This window comes from Helianthus annuus, chromosome 10 (assembly GCF_002127325.2).
Source record: "Helianthus annuus cultivar XRQ/B chromosome 10, HanXRQr2.0-SUNRISE, whole genome shotgun sequence".
Lineage (NCBI taxonomy): Eukaryota > Viridiplantae > Streptophyta > Magnoliopsida > Asterales > Asteraceae > Helianthus > Helianthus annuus.
In genome coordinates this window covers 28,445,009-28,469,661 of record NC_035442.2, presented here as the reverse complement: position 1 = coordinate 28,469,661, position 24,653 = coordinate 28,445,009, and the positions used below count along the sequence as shown (strand labels likewise).

Here is a 24,653-nt window from a genome sequence, read left to right as displayed (position 1 = left end):
CAATTGTGGGTGTTATGGTCATTTGGGTAACACTTGTTGTACCCCTCAAAACACAGCTCCACCTCCAACCCAAAACATGATCCAACCCTATCAACAACCACATTATCCATGGTTCCCTATGTTCGAGCTTGCTTTAACTGTGGTGACCCTACCCACTTCAGAAACACGTGTCCTAAGCTAGTTAACATCATCAACGCTCAAGCCCAAGTGAACACAGCTAACCAGACGAACCAGGCAAACCCAACACCTCCATCAGCAAGGGGTAGAGCCTATAACATCAACACAAACCCAGCTGAGGTCAACAACGATGCGAACGAGCAACCCAACTAGCCTTTCTCCCACCATAAAGACTCAAGGCTCCAGTCGTTTATCTCATTTTATCTACATTCCAAGTTTTTATTAATTTCATTTCTTGTTTTGACTATTCAAGATGCAATTGTTTTCAATTTGGGTTTTGACGTTTCAAGTTAACATTATTTCACATTATTTCATCGTTGCAATTAATGCTATGCTACGCCAGTTGTTTTCATTACAAATTTATATCATGTCACTTTACATCGATTAAATTTCATGTCGTCATACATCACGGTAGACCTCGTTTCATAACTTAGGGAAAGTGGGTAACGTCTCACTTTTTCATATGCTGTCCACTTCCTTATAACACCAGATAGAGGTACCATCATCATTTAGTCTTGTTTTCTTCAGATTCAAGACTCAAGCATTGGTTGTTGTGTTTGGTTAGGTTTGGTAGAATTTAAGACGAGTCACATAGAACTAATCATGACTTGATAACAAAGCCAATGAAAATTTGATAAGGACATAGTGGATAAGCTGCTCGTACTTCCTATATATAAGTGTACTTGTCAAAGGATCAAAAGTGTTGTTAGATTGTCATGAGAAGTTCTGTGTATGTAGTGGATAACGATGTGTTGATAATTTCGTTTCGTATTTCATATGTAACAATATCATTCTGACATTTCGATTTCCTCAAAACCCCTTATCATGATTACAAATTCCAATTAGACATTCCAATTACAACTTCTTAGTAAGTCTTTGTCGTGATACGAGCTATCTCCGTGTTATGACGCTTGTCACTTCTATACCTCTGGCAACAAAGAACGATTCCTTTACCGGGAATGTTACTGCCACAATCAAACCTAAACCCTACCTTGATTCTATCTTAGTGAAGACTTTTAGGGTTTATACTAAAACAGTACCAATTAAGGTTTTCTCTCAATTTCGGGATGAAATTCCTAAAACTAAGGGAGACTGTAACATCCGTCAAAATGGGTTTCCCAAAAGCCGACCCGTTCTGAAATACGGATCCTAACTCTTGAAATTTAACTGAGAAACTTAACATAAGTTAGTGATAAGGACCGCACGAGTGTAAAAATTATAAACACTGATACCAACTCTACAATGATTAAAGTATTAGGACCAACTATGCAATATCCGTTATAGCAACATACTTTATTTTTTATCCATAATAGTAACATACTATATATGTATTTACTAATATATGCAATGTAATTCATTTTTATCTGCAATAGCGAAATACTTTATGGGGTCATATATAAAAACACATTGTGTTTTTCAAATAAGTAATACACATTGACGTAAATGAATCAAATGTTTTCAGCGAAGAATTCATGAACCGTTCAGTAGGAAGGTCGTTTATGTTCGTTCGTTTAGTAAATGAACCTACATAAATAAGGAATTTCGTTCGACTAGTTAAATGAACGAATATGAACAAAAGTCCCATTCCTTCAATTGTGTTTGTGAACGCTCGGTAATGTGTTCATGAGTGTACGTTCATTTACGATCATTCATGTTCGTCTGTTTATAATGTTCATGAATGAATACTTCGACCTTCGTTTCACTAATAGGACTTCAAGTTCCAGCACTGCTCCCTCCGTCGTCCATTTCTAGCCTTCGTGAATGCCGATTTTATTTGTGTTCGTGAACACATTCATATCTTTAATTAACGAACACCAACAGAAAATCTCGTTCAGTAAGTGTTCATAGCCTTGTACGTACGTGTACACCATTGAAACCCATTACTCAAACCACACTTTTCTCATTTTATAAATACCCTTGTATGTGTTTTAATGTACGCCAAGACACATATACATACACACATATACATACAGACATATAAATAATACATACGCATATAAATAACAATAACAAATAATTAAAGTTAATAGTAATACAACACAACATTAAAAAAATTAAGTTAAACATAATATTAAAATAATAAAGTTGAAAATAAAATAATAATAATAATAATAATAATAATAATAATATAAATATTAATTAAAAAAGTAATTATATTTTGTTGGAAAATAGTCGGAAATTTCCAAAGAATTTCTGACAAAGATTATTTGTCATTTTTCTCTCTTTTAGTCGGAAAATTATCAGAATATCCGACCAATTTTTTTTTGTAGTTATTTTTTGTTGGAACGTGACATTGTTCTAGTTGATAGTATTATATTATTCTATGATTCTATTTTTCACATTTTATTATATTTGTATTGTTTTGCATGTAATATATGTCGTGTACTAATTATACTAATCGTTGCATGTTCCCTAATTTTGATTAATATACAGTAAATTGTAAAAGACTTTTACTTGAGGTATATATTGCGACTTGTAGAAATTTTATCGACTTATTATTATGATTTTTAGAAATGTGAAAGATCAGCCTATTCCGGGTTTGAATCTTATGATATGAGAGCTTAACTTTTTCTTGTAAGAATAGCTAGGCATGACTATTTATATGATTATTAGTGTTCGAATAATTATAACCAAATAACTTTGAATGTTACTAGTTCTAAGCAAAACACTAATTTGATGATATCCTAATTTATAGTTATACCGAGAAAGAGAACGTTAATCGCTTACACATTATCTTGTCTACACTCCAAGATATGGAGTTATATGGTGAGTTGAAGAAATATAGTATTCAAACAAATCATGTTCACTTTCTTGGCTATATTGTGAGTGCTATAGGAATACATGTGGACAAAGTCCAAGCAATCTAAGAATAGTCTTCTCCAAGTATAGTGACTAGGGTTTGAGCAAATGATCCCTTGGAGAATGCCAATTGTATCATAAACCGAAGAAATTAAAGTCTAAAGAAGGAACAAATGATCCCTTGAGCAAATGATCCCTTGGCTATATTGTGAGTGCTAATGGAATGTCTAAAGAAGGAACAATTTAAGTAGACCTAAGAAATTAAAGTCTATAAAATACATGCAATATGACGACCTTTTGGAGAATGCCAATTGCATCATAAACCGAAAGTCTGGAGTCTTCGATATAGTGATCGATCCCTTGGCAAAAGAACAACCCTTCTCGTTATTGTCACTATTGAAATATATTTTTACCTTTTTTAACGGCAAACTAACATACTCCTAAAATATATTTCTACATACACCTTGTAATTTTAGAGGGAAGAAACTTTACCACCACAATTTACTTAACTTCTCATGTCTAATGAGTGGGAATGGAATAGAAAAGACTAGTAAATAACATTTTAAAATAAAACACGCCCTAAGGGCCTGTTGCCAATACGTAAAACCTGGATTTTGTGATGAAACTCAAATTGGTAAGAAAATAACTCAAAGAAAATTTGCCAAAATTTAATGTCAAGATTGATGAATAAAAGGATAAAAATCATCCCATTTTATCACCATACTAAACTACGCAAAAACTTCAAAACAAAGATTGGTGATTGCTTTCAAGTCACAAAAGCAATAAAGAGTACAATCCTATAACTAAATTTGATTTAATGAATGTTTAAGCCACTAATTAAAGCTTTGTAATCACATTAAAGGAGTCGGTCGTGATAAAAAAAAAACCTGGTTAAGAAGAATTGGACCTTTTGCCTCTAAGTCTAAACTATGAAGTATTACACTTTCATCCAAAATCATTGTTTTTTAATAGGAAACTAATTTACCCCTAAATAATCTAATTTTGCTCACAATGGGTTACACCCACACCACTTGGAAGAACTACACCTTAACAAATACCTTTGAGTCCTTAGGCTATAAGCTTTTTGATACATATAATAGTTGTAAATTATTTTCCTTGTATTACATTTTTGGAGTTTTGTATTATAGTGGTTGAAATACCAATTATTATGTTTAAAAAGATTTAAAAAAATCGTAGAATTGCAAGCTCCTTGGGGGTTTAGTTCTAGTTTTAGTTTTGGCTACTATTTTCAAATTATTATCTAAAAAACTACATACCATTTCTTAAAAATGACAGCTGTTAAATATCAAAACATTAAATTAAATATCATACTATATTAATTCCATAGTAAAATCTGTTACATAAACTAATTGAAATAAAGACGTAATGTTGTAACTATGTGACAAACTTAGGAAGTGACAATCGAGTGATGTTATTTTGATACTCAAAAGTAAAATAATAAACACAATAGAAGGGATATGAATTAAAAAGTTACAGAAGATGAAGGGTGAAATGAAACAAGAATTAAGTTTGTGAATTCATTACAATGATAAGATAATCCATTACCTATATAGATATTATCATCTTATGTGTTAACAAAACAATGCTTCATTTGTGTTGAGAAGCATATGGAGACAAGGTGGCCGGTGATTTCAATGGCGACAAGGTGGCGATTTCATTGCATTTAAGGTAAGCCTTGTTTAAGTTGTAAAATACAGTTTTGGATGGAGTAGATTGGTTGAGTTTCAAGTTCTTTCAGATTACTAATCATTCCGGTTTTAGATAAAAAAAGGTCGGGTTTTATGTCGAAATAGATATGGGTTGATTGAAATCCCTTATTATGATGGAGATAAATATATTGATGTCTTATAATCTCATTGATAAAATTGAAAGAAGCGTGAAAACCTTGAAAGTGTATTGTATGGAGGCTAGAAACAATAGAAACACGTTTTATTTAGGAAATTATTATTTGTTACTACTAACTGAATAAAAAATAATAATGGATACTATTAAATCATTAGTTTTTGTCATAATTATGCATAAGAAGATACTCTAACTCACTTTTGTGAGATAAAATAGTATTTGTATAGAACTTGACTGTGAAATTCTATGTTTATAGATCGTTCGAAAAGAATAGCAAAGGAATAATAGATTATCAAAGAAGAATTTGAGGTAAATTCTATTGTTTTTTTCCCCACTTTTTCTTATTTTACCATAATATGATAATTGAAATTATATGAATGCGATAGGATGATAGAGTTCAATGATCATATTAATGTCAACGGGCTACTCGTAAGCTATTCTACAAGCCATTTATTGATAAATAAAATATATTTATTTATATATTAGTATGCTATTTTAAATATTATACACCATTTATTAGGAGACTACATGCTTTTATTGGTAGAGCATTATCACAAAATATTATAAAGATTATAAAAGTTTTATTACCTTCTTGATACAAAAATTAAGTCAACATGTTTTAAACATTTAATGTTTATGTATAAAGTCAACATGCTATTTTAAATATTTAATGTTTATGTAAAGTCAAGTGTGGTAAAATATAAAAAAAACGTCAATGGATTAAGTTATATATTTTCATTATACTAGTAGAGATATATTTCTTGTAAGTGGTAATTGTGTAAAACGATGAGAAATATTTATAGACTAGCAAATAAATTAGGAGTGTTATGGGGGATGGATGGAGTTCTTCTCACTTTTGTAGAATGCTTCTTCTCATCCCAACTTAACACATAGATCCGCATGCATCTCATCCGAACCAACACATAGATCCGGCCGCATCTAATCCCATCTAACAAATAGATTCGTCAGCGTTCTTATCCCATCCTAACTCGTAGATTTGCCCACATTTTAATCCCATCAGAACTCATGTCTTAAAACTCAACCAAACAACTTGTAGTATGTTAGTGCTAAAAAATTAGCATTGATTGCAATATATCATATTAATGTAATACACTCGATATGCTTGGAATGAACAAGGCAAGTGAATTGTAGTGTAATCATGACTTTAAACATTTTCCCCTTCCAAATATCAATATAATTTACCAAGAATAATAATTATCATTAATGATCTTATTAGTATTATTAAACTAAATGATTATTTTCCAATTACAAAATCTTTTTCCCAATTTATTTTACCATAAAAACTTAGTTTTCATCTCTAAAGTTCTCTCACAAATCTTGGAACTAACTTTGTGATTGCAGGTTTCACCATTGGTTATAGTCTTCTTACAATCACCATAAGATGATCACATCACGACGGTTATTTTTTTGGATTCTATCGGTAAGTTGCTTGCTCTTAGAACTTGTAATCTTGTTCAAGTAGTTGTTTTTAGCAAAGAAGTTAAACTCTCTTAATTACATATATATTGTTGCAGTCACTTATCGGGTTGCTGATTATTTGCTTATTGGTCCCATTTTGGGTTGCAAATTTCAAAGATGAAAAGAAAGTCGTTTTAATGACAAATAAAACTCATCAAGAAATATGGTCGGTTATACAAAAGGCCACAACTACATTGCTTCTAATGAACTCATCGGCGAACAACTTAGCCAAAATTGTAGCCACGTCACTTGGTAAAACCGATGTCACGTTCTCTCACATCCAATCTAAGGTTCGCTTACCTTTCCCATTTATTAGATAACGGAGCTTGAATAACATTTAGATTAATCACCTTTTCTTAACAAGTTAGCTTTTTAAAAAAGATTGAATTATGAGTTTGTTAATTAAGGCTCTGAATTTCTAACATTCTACGAACCCGACATGAAATTTATGGGTTTGGACTTTAGTATAAACATGTTTGGGTCAGTTTGGAGTTGAACCCGCGAACCCATTTAGCTAAACAGGTCGAGTTTGTGTCAACCCGCCGGTTCACGGGTTAACCCATTAGTCCATTTCTTTTCTTAATATGTGTTTTATGTCATAAATTAAATTCTATTTGAAAATCTAAAACTTATAAGAGAAATTAACATAAAGTTTTATATTTAAAATGTAATTGTTTTATATATGTTTGTATTATTTTTGTTGTAAAAATGTATATTTGGAGTATTAATATGTGAAAAAAAATTGGGTCAACCCGTGAATATTTGTGTCCTGTTCAAGTTCACATATTTAACAAGGTTTTCAGGTTCAGGTCCGTGTTAAATTTCTAGGTTTATGACAAGTTAGACGTACTAACTTACAAACACAACCCGTTTAACACCCTAGGGTTATTCATTTTAGACTTTAAATTTGATAAATTTAGAATGTGTGAACTTTATTATGTTCTTTTTTTTTTCATTTTCATTAAATGTACATTAGAATATGTACTATTTAATGTTTTAAAAAGTTTTAAATGCATGTCTTTTATATTTATGTTTAGATATAAACATTTTTTTACTAATGGGATGGTGGTCCATTAGCAAAGACAAAGCCTTTAAACACCTTGGTAGGGGGAGATCTTAGGTTCAAGTCACAAAGACGAAAAGAATAAAAGAAATTTGCTCTTAAAAAATAGATATAAATAAATTTTATTAAAAATTAAGTTGTATCTAAATAAAGCATGTTTTTTTTTGCCTCATAATAAAAAAATATTACAACTCGGTTTTCAATAAAATTTATATTGACATATAGATAAAAAATAACCAAATTGTTTATATATATTTTTTAAAATATCAAATATGACATGAAAATCAAAATTTTATGTTAAATTAAAAACACATATACACTACTAGAAATGTTGGTAGGGAACACGAAAGTTGTCTAATTGAAAAAAAAAAAAAGAAAAATACATTAAAGTTTAAAGAAAGTGAAATTGCTATGTATTTATCAAACTAAAAATGTATTTCTCATTTTACAACAATCCATTTAAAGATAAACAATCTTTACTCTCAAGAAACAATCACTAAAATGTAATCTTCTATCCTTTTGATCAAAGGTGGCTCCTATATTATTTCAAGCACTCCTAACAATCCCGCGAGTGTCACAAATTTCGTACATCAGAAAAGATGGCTTGTTCTTTGCATTATACTCGCAAGCGGACCGACAAATCTTTGCGGTCTATTCAAATACTTCACTTTCTAGACACCCAAATGCGCGAATTACTTATCTATGGTACACTCAGCGTGTTGATTCCCACACCGGGAACTTATTTGGAGAAGCTGTTGTGTTTCCTACTTTGGCTAATGAAACATGGTTACAATACGCACTGAACACGACAAATGGATCCGCTTTATTAGGTAACTCATGGACTGATGAAAAACATCCTCTTGTCTTGAACATAGCTCGCGTGGATAAAAATGGAGTTGTCTCGCTCGGGTCTGACCTCCAATGGTTCTTAGATATGTTTTCGGGCATTAAACCGTTTGGTGGCGGTTTGTATTTGGCTACAAAAGATGGGAAAGTTATAAGTGATGGGATCCCAAACACGCGTATTGTTTATGAAGAAAATGCAACGGTTTCTTTCGAGATTTTAAAAGCAAACGGAGACCGAATAACATTACAACTTAATTACGAGACGCGGAAAACTTATGTTTTCGACGTTTCGGGAACAAAGTATGTGTTATACCCCTCCTCACTTGACATCATTGGAATGCAAACGGTATGATTAATGTTTCTTATAGAATTTTTCATTTATTTTTTATTTATAGCCTTAATTGCATAGATAAGTAACCAAGCTCAGAAATAAATGAATCTCAACAATGTATTTGAATTTATATAATAAATATTAAAAGTTGTAAATCAAAAACAGAACAAGATTTTGAATCAAAAGTAGGTTTAAAAAAAAAAACTAAGCAATGAAGGTGTAACTCTAGTCGTCGTCGTCATCATCATCATCATCATACTCAGTAAATCCCATCAATAGCAAAGCAAAGGTAGGGTCTGAGAAGGGTATGATGTAGACAGCCTTACCTCTACCCCCCGTAGGAATAGAGAGGCTGCTTCCAGTGAGACCCCCGGCTCGATAGTAGTTTTGCATCAAGCCTTGGACATAAGGCACATAACACTCAGCAATCAGGACAAAGACCGATTAGTGCATGTACCCTTTTGTCTTTCAGCTATCAACGCCACTACATGATGCATGATTAACCGTCCTCAGCTTTTAACGTTATTTTCACAAAATTAGTAAAATAACGTTAAAATTAGTGCACATTCACTTTTGCCCCCCCCCCCCCACACACACACATATATACATTAATATGGCATTTTTCCAGGTGTATGTGTTAGCATTACCATATGATGAAGTGCAAAGCAGGATGCATTGGAATCTAGTTATCGTGTCGGTGCTTTCGTCGCTAATGATTCTCGCAGTCGCTATTTCCATGGTGTTAACATTGAAGTTGGCAAGAAAAGAAATGTGTTTAACAGCTGCTCTTGTCAAACAAAAGGAAAAAACACAACAATTAGAGAGAAAAAGCAAGAATCAAAGTGTTGCATTTGAAACTGCTAGCCATGATATTCGTGCTTCGCTAGCAGCGATTAGCGGATCAGTAGAGATGTCGATCAATGAGAATCATCAAGGATCCGAGTTAGCCACAGACTTGAGAATTGTTCAATCTTCTACAAAATATCTTCAGGGTAAGTGATTTGAGGTTTTGCAAACGGGTCCATTTAGATCAACTAAAATTACATGACGGGCAATCTTGGTTTAAAAAGGCGCGCTTAAATGCAAAGCGACCCTAGGCGCAAAGACCTGCTCCTTGTGTGACATAAGGCAAGCTCAGCACAAAAAACGAGCTTTTTTGGAAAAACAACCCCACTGAGGCGCGTGCTTCTTGTACGTGTTTTTGTGCATTAAATTGTTTACATTAAATCATATATAAACCTTTATTTATAACTATATTTTGGGTTAGGGATGCTAAAAACCTATAGGATATATAAATATATTTGTATATACAAGCACCTTGCGTCTCACGTACGAAAGGCCCTCCGCTTTTGCGCTCTGCTCTTTGATTTTAGAGTTTAGACCTTGTTGCTTTTGTGCTCTTCGCGCTTTTTTAAACCAAGCGGGCGATCTGAATCTACTCAAATTACACAACGGGCCAATCTAAGTCTACTCAAATTATACAACGCGTAAATAACGTTTAACTAACCACGACGTTGTTGCAGGTTTACTGAACTCTATTCTTGACACAAGTAAAATAGAAGCAGGCAAGATGGAGCTAGAAGAAAAACCCTTTGACCTGGTCAAAGTTGTTGAGGGTGTAGTTGACTTATTCTATCCAGTTGGAATAAAAAAGGAAGTCGATGTGATTCTAGACGTACAAGATGATCTGTTGACCAAATATTCACAAGTCAAAGGTGACGAACGCAGGCTTAAACAAATATTATCAAACTTATTAAGCAATGCAATCAAGTTCACATCAGAGGGTCATGTTTCTGTTGGTGTTCGGGCTCGTGCAATGAGCCAGAATGTGCAGAGCTCGATAACTGCCTCGGATCATGATAGGTTTGAACGATGGCGGTCGTGTTTGTTTTGTAGAAGTAATGACAAGTGTGGTGGTGATGTTGAAGCAGTTGATGAAGTTGTTGGTGATAGTAACTGCATGGAGTTTGTGTTTGAGGTTAATGATACTGGAAAGGGTATTGCAAAAGAGAAACAAGCTTCTATTTTTGAAAATTATGTGCAGGTTAAAGAAACTGAACATGAGTTTGAAGGCACTGGATTAGGGCTCGCCATTGTTCAATCTCTGGTAACGTTTCGTTTACGTCTGCTTAACGGGTCGTGTTTGCTGGTTGGTGGGTTGAACCCGACATGAACCTAAAAATCGTGTGACATGCATGAACCCAAACACGACCCGTTAACCCCGAGATTTTTTTATTTTTTATATCTCAATACTTAAAATTCTATATTTGCGGGTATTTAGTCACACACATGAACCCGAACACGAGAGGTGTATTCATGGGTCCGGGTTGACACAAACAGGACCCGTTTAACTAAACGCGTCCGCGGGTTCAACTCGAAATTGACCCGAACCCATTTAGGGTAAACCCAAACCCGCAAATTTTGTGTTAGATTCGTGTTGTGTCAGAAATTTACACCCCATATTTCATCCTTATAACAGGTAAGATTGATGGGTGGAGAAATAAGCATAGTTGACAAAGAACCCGGAGAAAAGGGGACATCTTTCAGGTTTCATGTCGTTTTTAAGGTTATCCGATCTGATCAACATGTAATTAGTGATGAAGAAAAGGTCAACATGTCATCAGGGTCAAACACCGGGTCAAACACCCCCTTCTGTAGCCCCAAACGAAGAGATTACAACTCCAGTACAGTTGTTCTTTTCATTAGCAGCGACGAAAGACGTAAAGTGTCACAAAAGTTTATACGCGCTAGAGGGGTTAAAGTTGTTGTAGCGAAAACTGTTGGAGAGCTTTCGGAAACTCTCAAGGAGTTTAGACAGTCCGCGAGTAAAGTATGCTCTCCAGGTTCTTATATAAATTTAAGTTTCGGGTATTTGACAAGGCCCGGTAGGAGCCCAAATAAGGAGGTTCCTTTAAGTGCATTGGATGGGACAGATGCGTCACAGGCCCGAATGAGTAATCCGACCACTCAAACGGGCTTTATATTACTTGTGGTGGACACAACGCGGGCCAATTTTCGTGAGCTATGTAAGGTGGTGGCTGAGTTTAGAAAAGAGTCAAAAGATGCTTGTTTTAGAGTTGTTTGGTTAGGATTTAGGTGCATGCAAGCCCATGGGTTGGATGAGAAGCAACTCCCACCGTCGGATGTCATCATACCAATGCCGCTTCATGGGTCCCGGTTATACTCGTTGATCGATCTTTTACCGGAGTTTAGAAGTAAGTTCCCCTGCACGCCGCCACGTGGGAACCCGCATACACCCGAAAGACAAGTGGAAGTAGAAGAAATCACTAGGATTTCACCAAACAAGAGCCCATTGAGAGGGAAGAAAGTGTTGCTAGTTGAGGATAACTCTATGCAGCAGATGATTGCCAAGAGGATCTTTTTGAAGAATGGTGTGATATTCGACATGTGTACGAATGGGAAAGAAGCGTTGACTTTTGTCTCCAAAGGGTTGACTGATCAAAAAGATCTTGGAGCTTCACATATTCTTCCATATGACTATATCTTAATGGATTGCCAGGTAACTTTTTTACTTTTTTGAAGGGTAAAAAAAGTGTTTACGGTCAACTCGCATACTGAAAAAGGGTCTTGGTGTACACTTATGATTTAGATGTATTAGATGATAACGCTTATGATTTTACAGATGCCTGTGATGGACGGCTGTGAAGCAACATGGCAGATACGACAAATGGAGAAAGAGTATGGTGTACACATCCCGATCATCGGTTTATCTGCGCATGGAGAAGGCGAAGAATTAAACAAGTTCGTAAAGGGAATCGATAGTCATGTTTCCAAACCATTAAATGAGCACAAGTTGTTGAAAGTGATCGAAGATCTTCATAGCAGAAACTAATCTTGAACTTGATATTTATTTGTAGCTTGTACATACTTGAGTTTTGACATATAGCTCAGGTAGTCTTTATTCTTTGTTGGGTACAACAAGATTTACTCCTATTTTTTGACCTTGCTTCCCTAATTCATTTTTGAGCGTTTATTACCAATTTCCTGAAACCCGGTTAATCTCTTAACATCACACACTTAGTTAGATAGTTAAAATAGATAGTTATATAGCGGTTACGAACTACAAGGACCAATGTTGTCAAAATGAAAGGTGGTAACCACCACCTCTTACCGAAAGGGTGTGTTCCCTCCTTCACACCTATTCCGATCGATACAAGGCAAAGACAGGAAGAGAGGCACCGGTTGAAACTTGTGGACAGGAAACGACATACCTCTTCACGATTAATCACAGCCACACATTCAAGGGACGTGTCTATTCGCAAAGAGACACAACTCTTCACTCGTACCCGTTGAAAACTATAAATAGGATCGATTGTTTTCATTTGTAATCACTTACTCTCTCATTCGATTGTACATACATTCAAGTTATTATTTATGCAAGTTTGTTTAAACACGCTCGTTCTAGAGATCAAGATCCATTTCGGGCCAACAAATTGGTATCAGAGCATCAGGCTCTAGGCGTGGGAATCGCAAGGCATCGCAGGGAATTCGCGATCAGGTTTCAATTTCGTTTTTCAATTCGCAAGTTCAATTCAGAATTTTTGATTTCGGTTCTAGGGTAATCGGTTGAACCGAAGGGTTGGTTAGGAATCTAGGGTTTGTTTGATTCCGGGGTTTTAGTGCGAATTAGATTATTTGGTTGTTTGATTATTACACGATTCGGGTAATCGTGGGTTGTTGAGATCTATTGAAACCAAGAAAGTTAAAGCGTAGTAAAGGTGAAGATTGTTCAACAAGAAGACATGTCAGGAACATCCGGACAAAATCCGATAATAATACAGAAGGAAGGAAATTCTCTTTCCCAGTTTCAGTGTCCAATTCTGAAACCAACAAACTATACGGTTTGGGCTATTCGTATCAAGACGATCCTTGAAGCGAATGGTTTGTGGGAAACGATCGAACCGGCATAAAATGCAACGGTAGACACTAAGAAAGACAAGTCTGCAATTGCATATCTGTTTCAAGCAATACCAGAAGATGTTGTATTGCAAGTTGCAAGTTGTAAGACTGCAAAAGAAATTTGGGATAATCTAAAGGTTAGACACGTTGGTGTTGATCGGGTACAAAAGGCGCGTATGCACACGCTATTGTCAGAATTTGAATTGTTGCAAATGAAGGATGAAGACACTATTGATTCGTTTACCGCAAAGATTAATAGTATCGTTACCCGGGCAACTGAAGTAGGAACGACATTGAGTCAACCGACTCTAGTACGCAAACTCCTAAATGGCGTACCGGATAAGTTTACTCAAATCGTTGCCTCCATGGAACAATACTCCGATCTAGAAACTATGACGCTAGAAGAAGCGGTCGGAAGATTAAAGACGTATGAAGAACGACTAAGGATAAAGAAAGGAAATCAAGGAGAAAGCCAAGATAGGCTTATGTTCACACATCATGATAACACCAGAGGAAGACAATCTGGAAACCGCGGTCGTGGTAGATTTAACCAAACGCGTGGAAATTGGCGAAACAACGGAAATAGGCAAAGTCCCAGAAACGAAGGATCTACATCTAGATCTAAAAATGGAAATTCTAGAAATTGGAGGAAATTTGCAAGAACCGACCTAAGTAAGATCCAATGTTTTAAGTGTCAGAAGTTTGGACACTTCAAGAAGAACTGTTCTGAGAAAGACGAAGTACAAGAACATTCAAACCTCGTCGAGGAAGACGAAGCACCAGTATTGCTAATGGCAATACAGGAAGAAAACGTTGTTCAAGAAAGGGTTCTACTAAACGAAGAACGTACCAACAAGTTACGCCTCAATAGATGAAAGTCTATGGTACTTAGACAACGGGGCCAGCAACCACATGACAGGAGTGCGAAGTCACTTCAGAGAGTTAGATGAAACGATGACAGGGCAAGTACGGTTCGGTGACGGGTCGCACGTAGAAATTAAAGGCAAAGGTTCAATACTACTGGAATGTCTAAACAAGAACAAAAGATTGTTTCACAAGTATACTACATTCCAAGTCTGAAAAGCAACATATTAAGCCTCGGACAACTTACAAAAATCGGTTGCAAAGTTGTTATGGACGGAGATCTACTGACTATTCGAGATCGAAATAGAAAGCTACTAATGCGAGTTAAGAGAATGAAGAACAGGCTGTACAAAGTCAAACTGAAGACTGGAAAACCAATCTGCCTACTCTCAAAGACCGAAGACATAGCATGGTTATGGCACGCAAGGTTAGGCCATTTATACTTCGATGCTATTAAGGAAATGACTCGTAAGAACTTGGTGCATGGAGTTCCTCAAATAAGTCATGCTAGTCAAATCTGTGACGCATGCTTATTAGGAAAACATAGTAGGGCATCATTTCCAAATCAGGCAAAGTTCAGATCCATAAAACCTCTGGACTTGGTCTATGGAGATTTGTGTGGTCCTATATCCCCACCAACACATGTTGGGAAGAAGTATATATTCTTACTTGTAGACGACTGTACTCGCTACATGTGGGCATATTTACTAACTTCCAAGGATCAAGCATTCGAAACTTTTAAGGAATTCAAAGAAAAGGTGGAAAAGGAAGCGCAGACCAAGTTAAAAATGCTAAGGAGGATAGAGGAAGTGAATGCACATCGGCTGAATTCAACAAATATTGCAAAACCAACGGCATAGCAAGACAGCTCACAGCACCGTATTCCCCACAGCAAAATGGAGTAGTAGAAAGGCGAAACAGGACGACTACTTGCAGTATGCTGAAGGCAATGAACATACCACAGAACTTTTGGGGTGAAGCAATACGACACACGATATACGTACTAAACAGGGTTCCAACAAAAGCCCTGGTGAACAAGACACCATATGAAGCATTGAAAGGAAGAAAGCCAAATCTGGAACACTTGAAGGTCTTTGGCTGCACTGCTTACGCTAAGGTACTACCACTTCAACAAAAGAAGTTAGATGATAGAAGTGCACCTATGGCTTACCTTGGAATAGAAGAAGGATCAAAGGCATACAGATTATATGATCCGGCGCAGAACAAGATATGTGTCAGTAGAGATGTAAAGTTCATGGAAGGTCAACCATGGAACTGGAATAGTTATATGGAAACGGTGGATTCAGGGAATCCCGAATGGACAAACTTCGTCATTCGAGAAGATGACAACCCACCAGAATTAGAAGAGGATGAACCAAGTAGGTCTGGTAGTAGCGGGCCACATCATGAAGAATCAGGAGTAGATCAGACAGAAGAACCAAACTCCTATGAAACCCCGCCAGCACACTCGTACAATCAGAACTCAGCAGGAAGTTCAAGCAGTTTATCAAGTGGAGGTCCATCCACCTCTGAAAGTACAACAGAAAGTATTAGTGACACTCCAGTAAAACTGAGAAGTCTCGAAGATTTATACGAAGAGACAGAGGAAATTCAAGTAGATCCACAAGAATTATTACTTGCTGAAGAAGAACCAAGGAATTACAAGGAAGCGTCTAGTGACAAAAGGTGGATTGAAGCAATGAAGGCCGAGTTAGACTCGATAAACAAGAATAACACTTGGAGATTGACAGAATTGCCAAAAGATCACAAGGCAATAGGTTTAAAGTGGGTATTCAAGACTAAGAAAGATGCAAACAGAAACGTAGTCAGACACAAGGCAAGACTGGTTGCGAAAGGATATGTTCAGCAACACGGAATAGATTTTGACGAAGTCTTTGCACCAGTAGCACGTATGGAAACAGTACGGCTAATGTTGGCTTTAGCAGCATATCAAGGTTGGGAGGTACATCATTTAGACGTGAAGTCTGCATTCTTGCACGGAGACCTTAAGGAGGAAGTCTATGTATCACAACCAAAAGGATTTGTAAAGCCAGGAAATGAAGGAAAGGTTTATAGGTTATCAAAAGCACCGTATGGATTAAGACAAGCACCAAGAGCCTGGAATACAAAGTTAGATCAAACCCTAAAGTCACTTAACTTCAAGAAGTGCACTTTAGAGAATGCAATCTATACAAGGACAAGTGAAAGTTCTACGCTAATAGTTGGAGTCTATGTTGATGACTTGATAGTCACTGGAACTTCAAAAAAGGAGATAGATATCTTCAAATCTCAGATGAAGAACAAATTTGATATGAGCGATCTAGGATTGCTAGCATACTATCTGGGAATAGAAGTAATTCAAGCAGAAGGTGAGATAGGCATCAAGCAGACAGGATATATCAACAAGATACTCAAAGACACCGATATGTTATCCTGCAATGACACAAAGACTCCCATGACTCCAGGAACTCAATTAACAAAGACTGAAGAAGGAGATCTAGTAGATGCAACACATTACAGAAGCCTGATAGGTTCTCTCAGGTACTTATTGCATACAAGGCCAGATCTATGTTATCCAGTCAGTCTACTTAGTAGATTCATGCAAGAACCAAAGGAACAACACTTGAAAGCAGTGAAGCAAATACTACGTTACATCAAAGGAACTAAAGAGCATGGAATCATTTACAAAAGGCAAGGAGGATGTAAGATCACAGGTTATAGTGATAGTAGTTTTGGCGTTAATACAGACAAAGGAAAAGGAACAACTGGTCTGGTATTCTACTTTGGAGAATCACCTATAACCTGGTGTACACAGAAGCAACAGACAGTGGCATTATCATCATGTGAGTCAGAATTCATGGCAGCCACTGCAGCAGCATGCCAAGCACTATGGCTTAAAAGATCGTTAAGTGAAATTACAGGCTGGAAGGAAGAAAAGATAACACTCAGAGTAGATAATGTTTCAGCAATAGCACTCATGAGAAATCCAGTCTTTCACGGAAGAAGAAAGCACATTGACACACGCTATCATTTCATAAGAGAATGTGTGGAAAACGAAGATATCACTGTGGAACACATAAGTGGAGAACTACAACGGGCAGATATACTAACAAAGGCACTAGCAAGGATCAAGTTTGCTACAGTGAGGGAACTGCTCGGAATTCAAGATTTGAAACAACTTACGGATGTTCGAGATTAGGGGGGTGAATGAAACCCGGTTAATCTCTTAACATCACACACTTAGTTAGATAGTTAAAGTAGATAGTTATATAGCGGTTACGAACTACAAGGACCAATGTTGTCAAAATGAAAGGTGGTAACCACCACCTCTTACCGAAAGGGTGTGTCCCCTCCTTCACACCTATTCCGATCGATACAAGGCAAAGACAGGAAGAGAGGCACCGGTTGAAACTTGTGGACAGGAAACGACATACCTCTTCACGATTAATCACAGTCACACATTCAAGGGACGTGTCTATTCGCAAAGAGACACAACTCTTCGCTCGTACCCGTTGAAAACTATAAATAGGATCGATTGTTTTCATTTGTAATCACTTACTCTCTCATTCGATTGTACATACATTCAAGTTATTATTTATGCAAGTTTGTTTAAACACGCTCGTTCTAGAGATCAAGATCCATTTCGGGCCAACATTTCCCATATGAACCTAAGCTTAGTTCTAACAAAAGAAGCTACTTCTTAAGTGAGCTGGGTCGGTGGAATACTTGAGAAGCCTTTAAGGTGACATTCAGCCACTTGGATGCATTAAACCCCCGAGCGGTCATCAAGCGATGCATTCTCTCGCCATCCTGCTTAAATCCACCATGTATAAGAGCATTTATAACTCGCTCAAATTCTCCCTGCGTTAACTTGTCCTTATTAGCCTCGACAACCCCAAGGGCTTCTTTTCTTCCCGAGCCCAAGCATACATATCACAAAGACTTATATGAACATCAAGTAAAGGAGAAACAGATCGTCAGATGGTTTGAACTTCTTTGAGTCCAATAATTCTCTCAACAGAAAATCCGCTGACTTGGGATCATCGACATTAACATAAGCCATGATCATTGAGCTGTAAATTTTAATGTCAGCCTTGGCTTCTCACGGCGCTAAGAAAAACTGCGCCTCAGGAAGTTTTGTTGTTTGTTTTTGACTTTTTGTGTCAATTTCACGCATTTCATGTCTTTTTATATGTTTTTTTATGAAATTAGGTAGTATTTTGTTTCTTATAAAATATATAATTCTTATATTTATTTTTCAGTTCCGCCTTGAGGCGTACGCCTCGTGAGGCAAAGGGAAAACACCTCGAGGCACGATTCCGTACTTTTAAACCTTAAAAACATCAAAAACACACATAAAAGACATGAAATATTTGAAATTGACTAAAACATAAAAAACAAGCATCAAAATTCCCTCCTCTTTTTGATGGGAATTAAATTCACTAGTCTAGTATGCCTTGAATCTTGTTATATAGTTTTATTGAACAGATAAATTTTTATAGGTTGCAGAACTTGTACTGGATGAAGAATCATTTGAAACTAATGTAAGAGATTATTCACAACTAGTAAATGCACATGCCAAGCATAACCAATTAGATGATGCTGAAAGAATACTTAAGAAGATGAATGAAAAGGGAATATCCCTCGACATATCAATGAAAACCGCAATGGTTCATATGTATAGCAAGGCAGGCAGGCAACCTAAATCTTGCAAGAGGCACGCCACAACCGTTTTTTTAAACAATTGATGTTTTTTATGATGAAATTAGTTAGTATTTATTTTTATAAGATATCTAATTTTTTATATTTATTTTTTAATTCTGCCTCAAGGCGCACCTTTTAAAATAAAATGTTAGACCCAAATTTATACCATCTATTCCCTGGCAATGAAGATAATAAAAGCATAAACGCTTATATAACAAAATTTAAAAGATGATAAGTACCTTGAAATACATTTGATAATTGTGGTCTTTGAGTTGATCAAGCAGCGCAACCCAGTCAACCCTGTTATGTTAAAGTAGCTCAATCCATTCTGCTATCAAAGGAGAAGGGTCATCATCCACTTGCAATGAAACTATTTTCTCTGTAACAGTTTTGCATTTCCCGGAAATCGGTTTTGGTTCTTGAGGCCATATAGATCCTCCAGCTTCATGAATTTGCTCTGCCACTTCGGCTTTGAAAGATCAAGACCATAAATATTAGTGGGGTAGGGGCGTCCATCACTCACCACACAGTCATCACTCACAACATACAATCAAGTTTCGCCATGTCATCAAGCATCATTCCATCACTAGTGATAGATTTTAGTGGAAATGTCCATCACTCACCACACAAACATCTACCATTAAAAACAACTCACCACACAAACATGTACAACGCGTGCTCCAGGAACGGAACCAATATAAATTTAGCCGAGCACGGGCTACGGCTCAAGTCCTATTCGTAGTGCATTTTTTTATTTTTTTTTTCTGTTTTATAACAAGGATACCCCTAAATTAATACAAGGATACCCTTAAGACCACACGGTGTGGGCATTCAAAAAAGGCGTTGTTGCTGCTCAACGCCGTTCACACTGTCCCATCCTCCGCGTTACCACGGCGTTATTGATTAGGCCGGGGAATCTCCACCGGCGTGGAAGAGCTTTTGGCATCGACGTGGCAAGTGGTTAATGGACGTGAATGTTAGTCGTTTAACCCTAATGGTTAACTTTTAAAATTTATTAAAAAACTTACCTTTTTTTAAATTCTAATTTCACACTATAAATACAACCCCCTTGTTCATTTTTAAATTACAAACTCCACCACTTCACCTAAATTTATACAAACTCTCAACGTCGTTTCACTTCACCAAAAAAACCGAGGATGAGAGTCGTTGTGTGGATCGAAGAAGATTGTACTTTGCGAGTCGTGGGTCGAAGCTTTGAGCTAACACCAGATACGCGCTTGAGCGGTCCTTTTTAGAGGACAACCCGACAACACTTTCAAGCCTATACGGGTGAGAGCAACCGAACCGTCGACTCCCTCTCGTATCGTTTTAGGACCACCCGTCTCGATTGCGAAAGATTCGAGATGATCCACACCACCGTGGAGCTCGAGGGTGGTGATCTCGGGGAGGACGACATCATCCAAGTGGCTCTCATCAGCTTTAGGCACGTGTACCACCGTGAATTCAAGCTCCGCTCGACGTGGGAAATTATTGGATTTTTTATTTAAATTATCTGTTGTTTAGTTTCGTATTTTTATTTTATGTAATGTTTTTAAAATTTATGTAATGTTTTTTTAATGTTATGTATTTTTTTACTTACTAGTAATCCAAATTTTTAAGAATATTTTTTAGATGTTTACATTTTAAGCTATTATATTTAACTTTTTTAATTAATATTGTTCACATAAATCAAACCTTCTAATATGTTATTATGTTTCTTTAAAGTTTTTATCAAAACATTTTCTTTTATAACACTTTGAAGATCATTTAATTTTTATATTTCTTATAGGCAATAAATAAATCATTTTAATAATAAATAAACATGTCAATGTTTTTATTGTAAATACTCAACATTCAAGAATAAAACTAATAATTCTCACTAGAATGAGTTAAACACTTAAATTTAAACATAAAAATATATGGATTAAGCCTACTGCTGTAAGTTATTAGTTCAGTTTGTTTTTTTCTAGTTATTTAAAATGGTTATTCGAAAACCAAATTGAAACTTTTGACTATTAAAAATCCGAAAACCTAATCGTCAATTTTTATTGGGGTCTTCTATTTCCACACCCCTATAATCTTATTTTCACATCCCTATTTGTATACGGGCCGTATAGACTTATACGGGCCGTATAGAATGTTTATGCACAGAATTTAATGAGTGGAATGTTTTTTTTTTGTTTTTATATGTATACGGGACGTATATTATATACGGGTCGTATACATATTTGCATATTGTTTCGAAGGTTGGACAAGGGTTTTTAGTTTTGAGATCTGTATACGGGCCGTATAATGTTATACGGCCCGTATAGCCCGTATAGAAAGGTTAAATTTTTTGTTGAAATCGGGAAACCGTTTAATAAGTTTTGTAAATTTTAAAATAGTGTTGTATATATCGGATTATGTTACGAGTTTGTAGTTAAACGTATTTATTATGTTTAATAAGTTTCCTCTTTGTAAAACGATAAATATGTATAGAAAAGTTAATTTTTTGTTGCAATCGGGAAACCGTTTAATAAATTTTGAAAATTTTAAAATAGTGTTCTATATATCGCATTACGTTACGAGTTTGTAGTTAAACGTATTTATTATGTTTCATAGCTTTCCACTTTGTAAAACGATAAATATGTATAGAATAGTTAATTTTTTGTTGCAATCGGGAAACCGTTTAATAAGTTTTGTAAATTTTAAAATAGTATTGTATATATCGGATTATGTTACGAGTTTCTAGTTAAACGTATTTATAATGTTTAGTAAGTTTCCAATATGTAAAACGATAAATATGCGATATGATTATGATAAACTACGACAACAATTATTAAACAAACAAGTTAACATCTAAACATAAGATTATATTTATAATGTTTTACATCTAAAACAAAAAAAAAAAGATAAACTTTTACAAAGTTTCAAACGTAAAATAACAAAATAATAATAATAATAATAATAATAATAATAATAATAATAATAATAATAATAATAATAATAATACAATAAGCAGCTACGGCGGCGGTGGTGGTGGTGGTGGTGCAGCGCCAGCTCGTGGAGGTAGGGGCGCGGCAGAATGCATAGCCACAATCGCCTCGACCATCCACTGTACATCATCTCTCACTGCAGCTAAATCCCCTCTGACTGCAGCTACATCCGACTCGACTTGAACGAGTCTCTCCTCCACCCCCGGTGGAGGCATCACACGCTGTCTCACGCTGCGTCGAACGTACGGGCGATCACCCCGTAACTCCTCCGCAGCTACCTGTGACCGATCGACAGTATGAGCGACCCCCTCTCCGTCGCCTCCCTCTCCCTCGCCCTCGCCTCCCTCGCCCTCGCCTCCCTCTCCCTCGTCTCCCTCCTTATCATCACCCTCTCTACGGGGTCCCTCACCCACACCATAAGCCCAAACCAGCTGCCCTCCCTCGACCTCGCGAGCCAAACCCATCGATATGGCTGTGTCCCTCCCAACCCTGTCAAGCTGGCGTGTCAGGGTCATATCACTTGCCACCTGCGGGGACAGGAGGCGAAAGAAACCCTTCGCCAGACAGGTGACGAAGGCCCCACAGCTGATGTGGGAAGAGGGTCGCTTAAAAGCGTAGTCGGCGAGATATGCGGCCAACTTGTACGCCAAGTTGGCCCTCCCGCCGGTAAGTAAGTCGTGCAAGAAGAATAGGTCATTTTGGGTGACCCATTCCCTGTTATCATGATGACCGGGGATCGTCACGGCGATACACTGATGTAGGTATCGGTGTAACGGGTCGTAAAGATCAGTCGCCCGTGCCTTCGGGGATCGCTGCTTCGGTTTCGCAAACTCCCCGAACCCAATAATGCGCTAATACGGCCACAACACGTCAGTGGACGTGCTGACTGGCGCATCAAAAAATGCGCGGGACCTTGCGTCCTCCTGTGAGTACAGACCCAAGGCAACAGCGAACTGAGGAAGTGTCATCCTCTGAGTCTTGCCGCAAATAGTAAAAGCTACGGCCTCTGTCGTCAAAAAATGCTGAAAACCCCCACCCCGGGTGTTCGTAAATGAAAAGGTAGTTAAAAACTCTAAAGTAATCTCCCTGTGGGCCCGCTCTGCGGCGGCATCAAATAAGCGGTCCCACGGGGAGTTAGCTAGCATGAGCTCCCAGACCCGACCGGTTGCTCCAATATCGATCAAAAACTGAAAATATACGGTCCGAGGCGCATCCAGCACCATCTCCCGTAATTTGCCCAAAGCCCCATAGGCAACCGTACCTCGGGGGATATCTCTAAGAAACCGCCCCGTCTTAGTAAAATCGGGCACAACCTCCTCCTCCTGTCCACGTCCACGTCCCCGTCCGCGTCCACGTCCACGGCCCCGACCCTGACCCGACCTCGACCTCTACGGGTCGCACCAGCTGCTTATGACTCAGCCATATCGTCTGTAACAAATAACAATTATGTAACACCTCGTAAAATCGTAACCAATAAAATAAAGACACGTGTCATGTAAGACAAACGTGTCAGGAACCCGGATCAAATAAAAGATGTATGGTAGGATTTAAAAAGGGCGTCATGTTATTAAAATACCTCTGAACGACCCAAGGGCGACATGTTATTAAAATACCTCTGAGCGACCCAAGTCATAAATCCCAAGACCTCAAATCATTATGATAAACATCTAATATGTTAACCGGATACTCTTAAATAAATAAATTCCATCCCTATATGGAAAATGCGTTCTTTACAATGCTACTACAATCAGGAAATTTACAATTCTGATTAAAAGAATTAATCTTGAGCTAAAATATGTCCAAGCATGAATTCTTGAAATATCCGTCACTTTAAACTTATCACTAAGTGCCAAAGTGGTGTAAGTGCATGCAAGGCATGCAATATCTGAGCAAAAGGGACCCTCAGCTGAAATGAAATGCACAAGATTCGGATTGGAAAGAAGTGCATGGTCAAAGCCTATGATGTAACGCCCTACTTTTACATACTTTCCATAATTAGAAAGCTCGCCTTGTAATGCTATTTTTGGAAATCTTGTATTATTGTAGTCGTCTTTTCGTTGTAAAATCCGAGACTTGGATCATAAATAAAATTCGTATTTCTTTAAATTCACCATCTACATATTCATACATGTTCATACGTTCGAATTCATTGTACATCGAATCCTTATTTGTAACTCATACTTATACTTATTCACGATGCATGTCCATGCTTGTCCTTATATTGTTGATACCTAAAAACCCCTAATAATATGCTTATTTATACAACGGTTTATCATCTAATATGTGACATATACTTGTCACTTACAAACATGTTACATACTTGTACATTACACTTTTTACCTAGTTAAATCATGTTTTATTTCATATTTCACCTTGTTACAAGTTAGGGGAAACATTGTTGCATATTATTACACAACTTAACTAACAAAATTACTCATTATAATGTCTTAAAAAATAAAAAAATAAAGGAATATGGCAGCCCCAATTCAGCAAAATTCAGCCCCATATAGTTGGGTTTTGTGGGCTAGTTTCAAGGTGTAACCCCTTCTAAACACTTCCAAAGCCCAACCCATTGAAACCCTAATCCTTCCCCCTATAAATACCACTTATAACCAGCCTCTCTACCACTTTT

At 36.8% G+C, this 24,653-nt stretch overlaps 2 protein-coding genes across 2 annotated transcripts; both read left to right on the top strand.

The window, feature by feature from the left end:
- Positions 1-4,476: 4,476 nt before the first annotated feature.
- On the top strand, positions 4,477-12,411 carry LOC110880878 (histidine kinase CKI1). The gene is made up of 9 exons (XM_022129313.1): positions 4,477-4,504; positions 4,602-4,665; positions 5,226-5,268; positions 6,375-6,608; positions 7,911-8,573; positions 9,187-9,550; positions 10,082-10,665; positions 11,038-12,078; positions 12,202-12,411. Exons 1-9 carry the CDS (start codon positions 4,477-4,479, stop codon positions 12,409-12,411), a joined length of 3,231 nt encoding a protein of 1,076 aa, XP_021985005.1.
- A 910-nt stretch (positions 12,412-13,321) lies between these two features.
- Positions 13,322-14,353, top strand: LOC110880877. The gene is made up of 2 exons (XM_022129312.1): positions 13,322-13,460; positions 13,545-14,353. The coding sequence occupies exons 1-2, from the start codon at positions 13,322-13,324 to the stop codon at positions 14,351-14,353; spliced, it is 948 nt and encodes a 315-aa protein (XP_021985004.1).
- Positions 14,354-24,653: the final 10,300 nt, after the last annotated feature.

Coding starts and splice junctions, on each gene's coding strand:
- LOC110880878 (XM_022129313.1), top strand. CDS start 4,477: ATGAAGGGTGAAATGAAACAAGAATTAA. Junction 4,505..4,601: donor TGAAATGAAACAAGAATTAA/GTTTGTGAATTC, acceptor TGTGTTGAGAAG/CATATGGAGACAAGGTGGCC. Junction 4,666..5,225: donor GCGATTTCATTGCATTTAAG/GTAAGCCTTGTT, acceptor TGAATGCGATAG/GATGATAGAGTTCAATGATC.
- LOC110880877 (XM_022129312.1), top strand. CDS start 13,322: ATGTCAGGAACATCCGGACAAAATCCGATAATAATACAGAAGGAAGGA. Junction 13,461..13,544: donor GACGATCCTTGAAGCGAATG/GTTTGTGGGAAA, acceptor ATCTGTTTCAAG/CAATACCAGAAGATGTTGTA.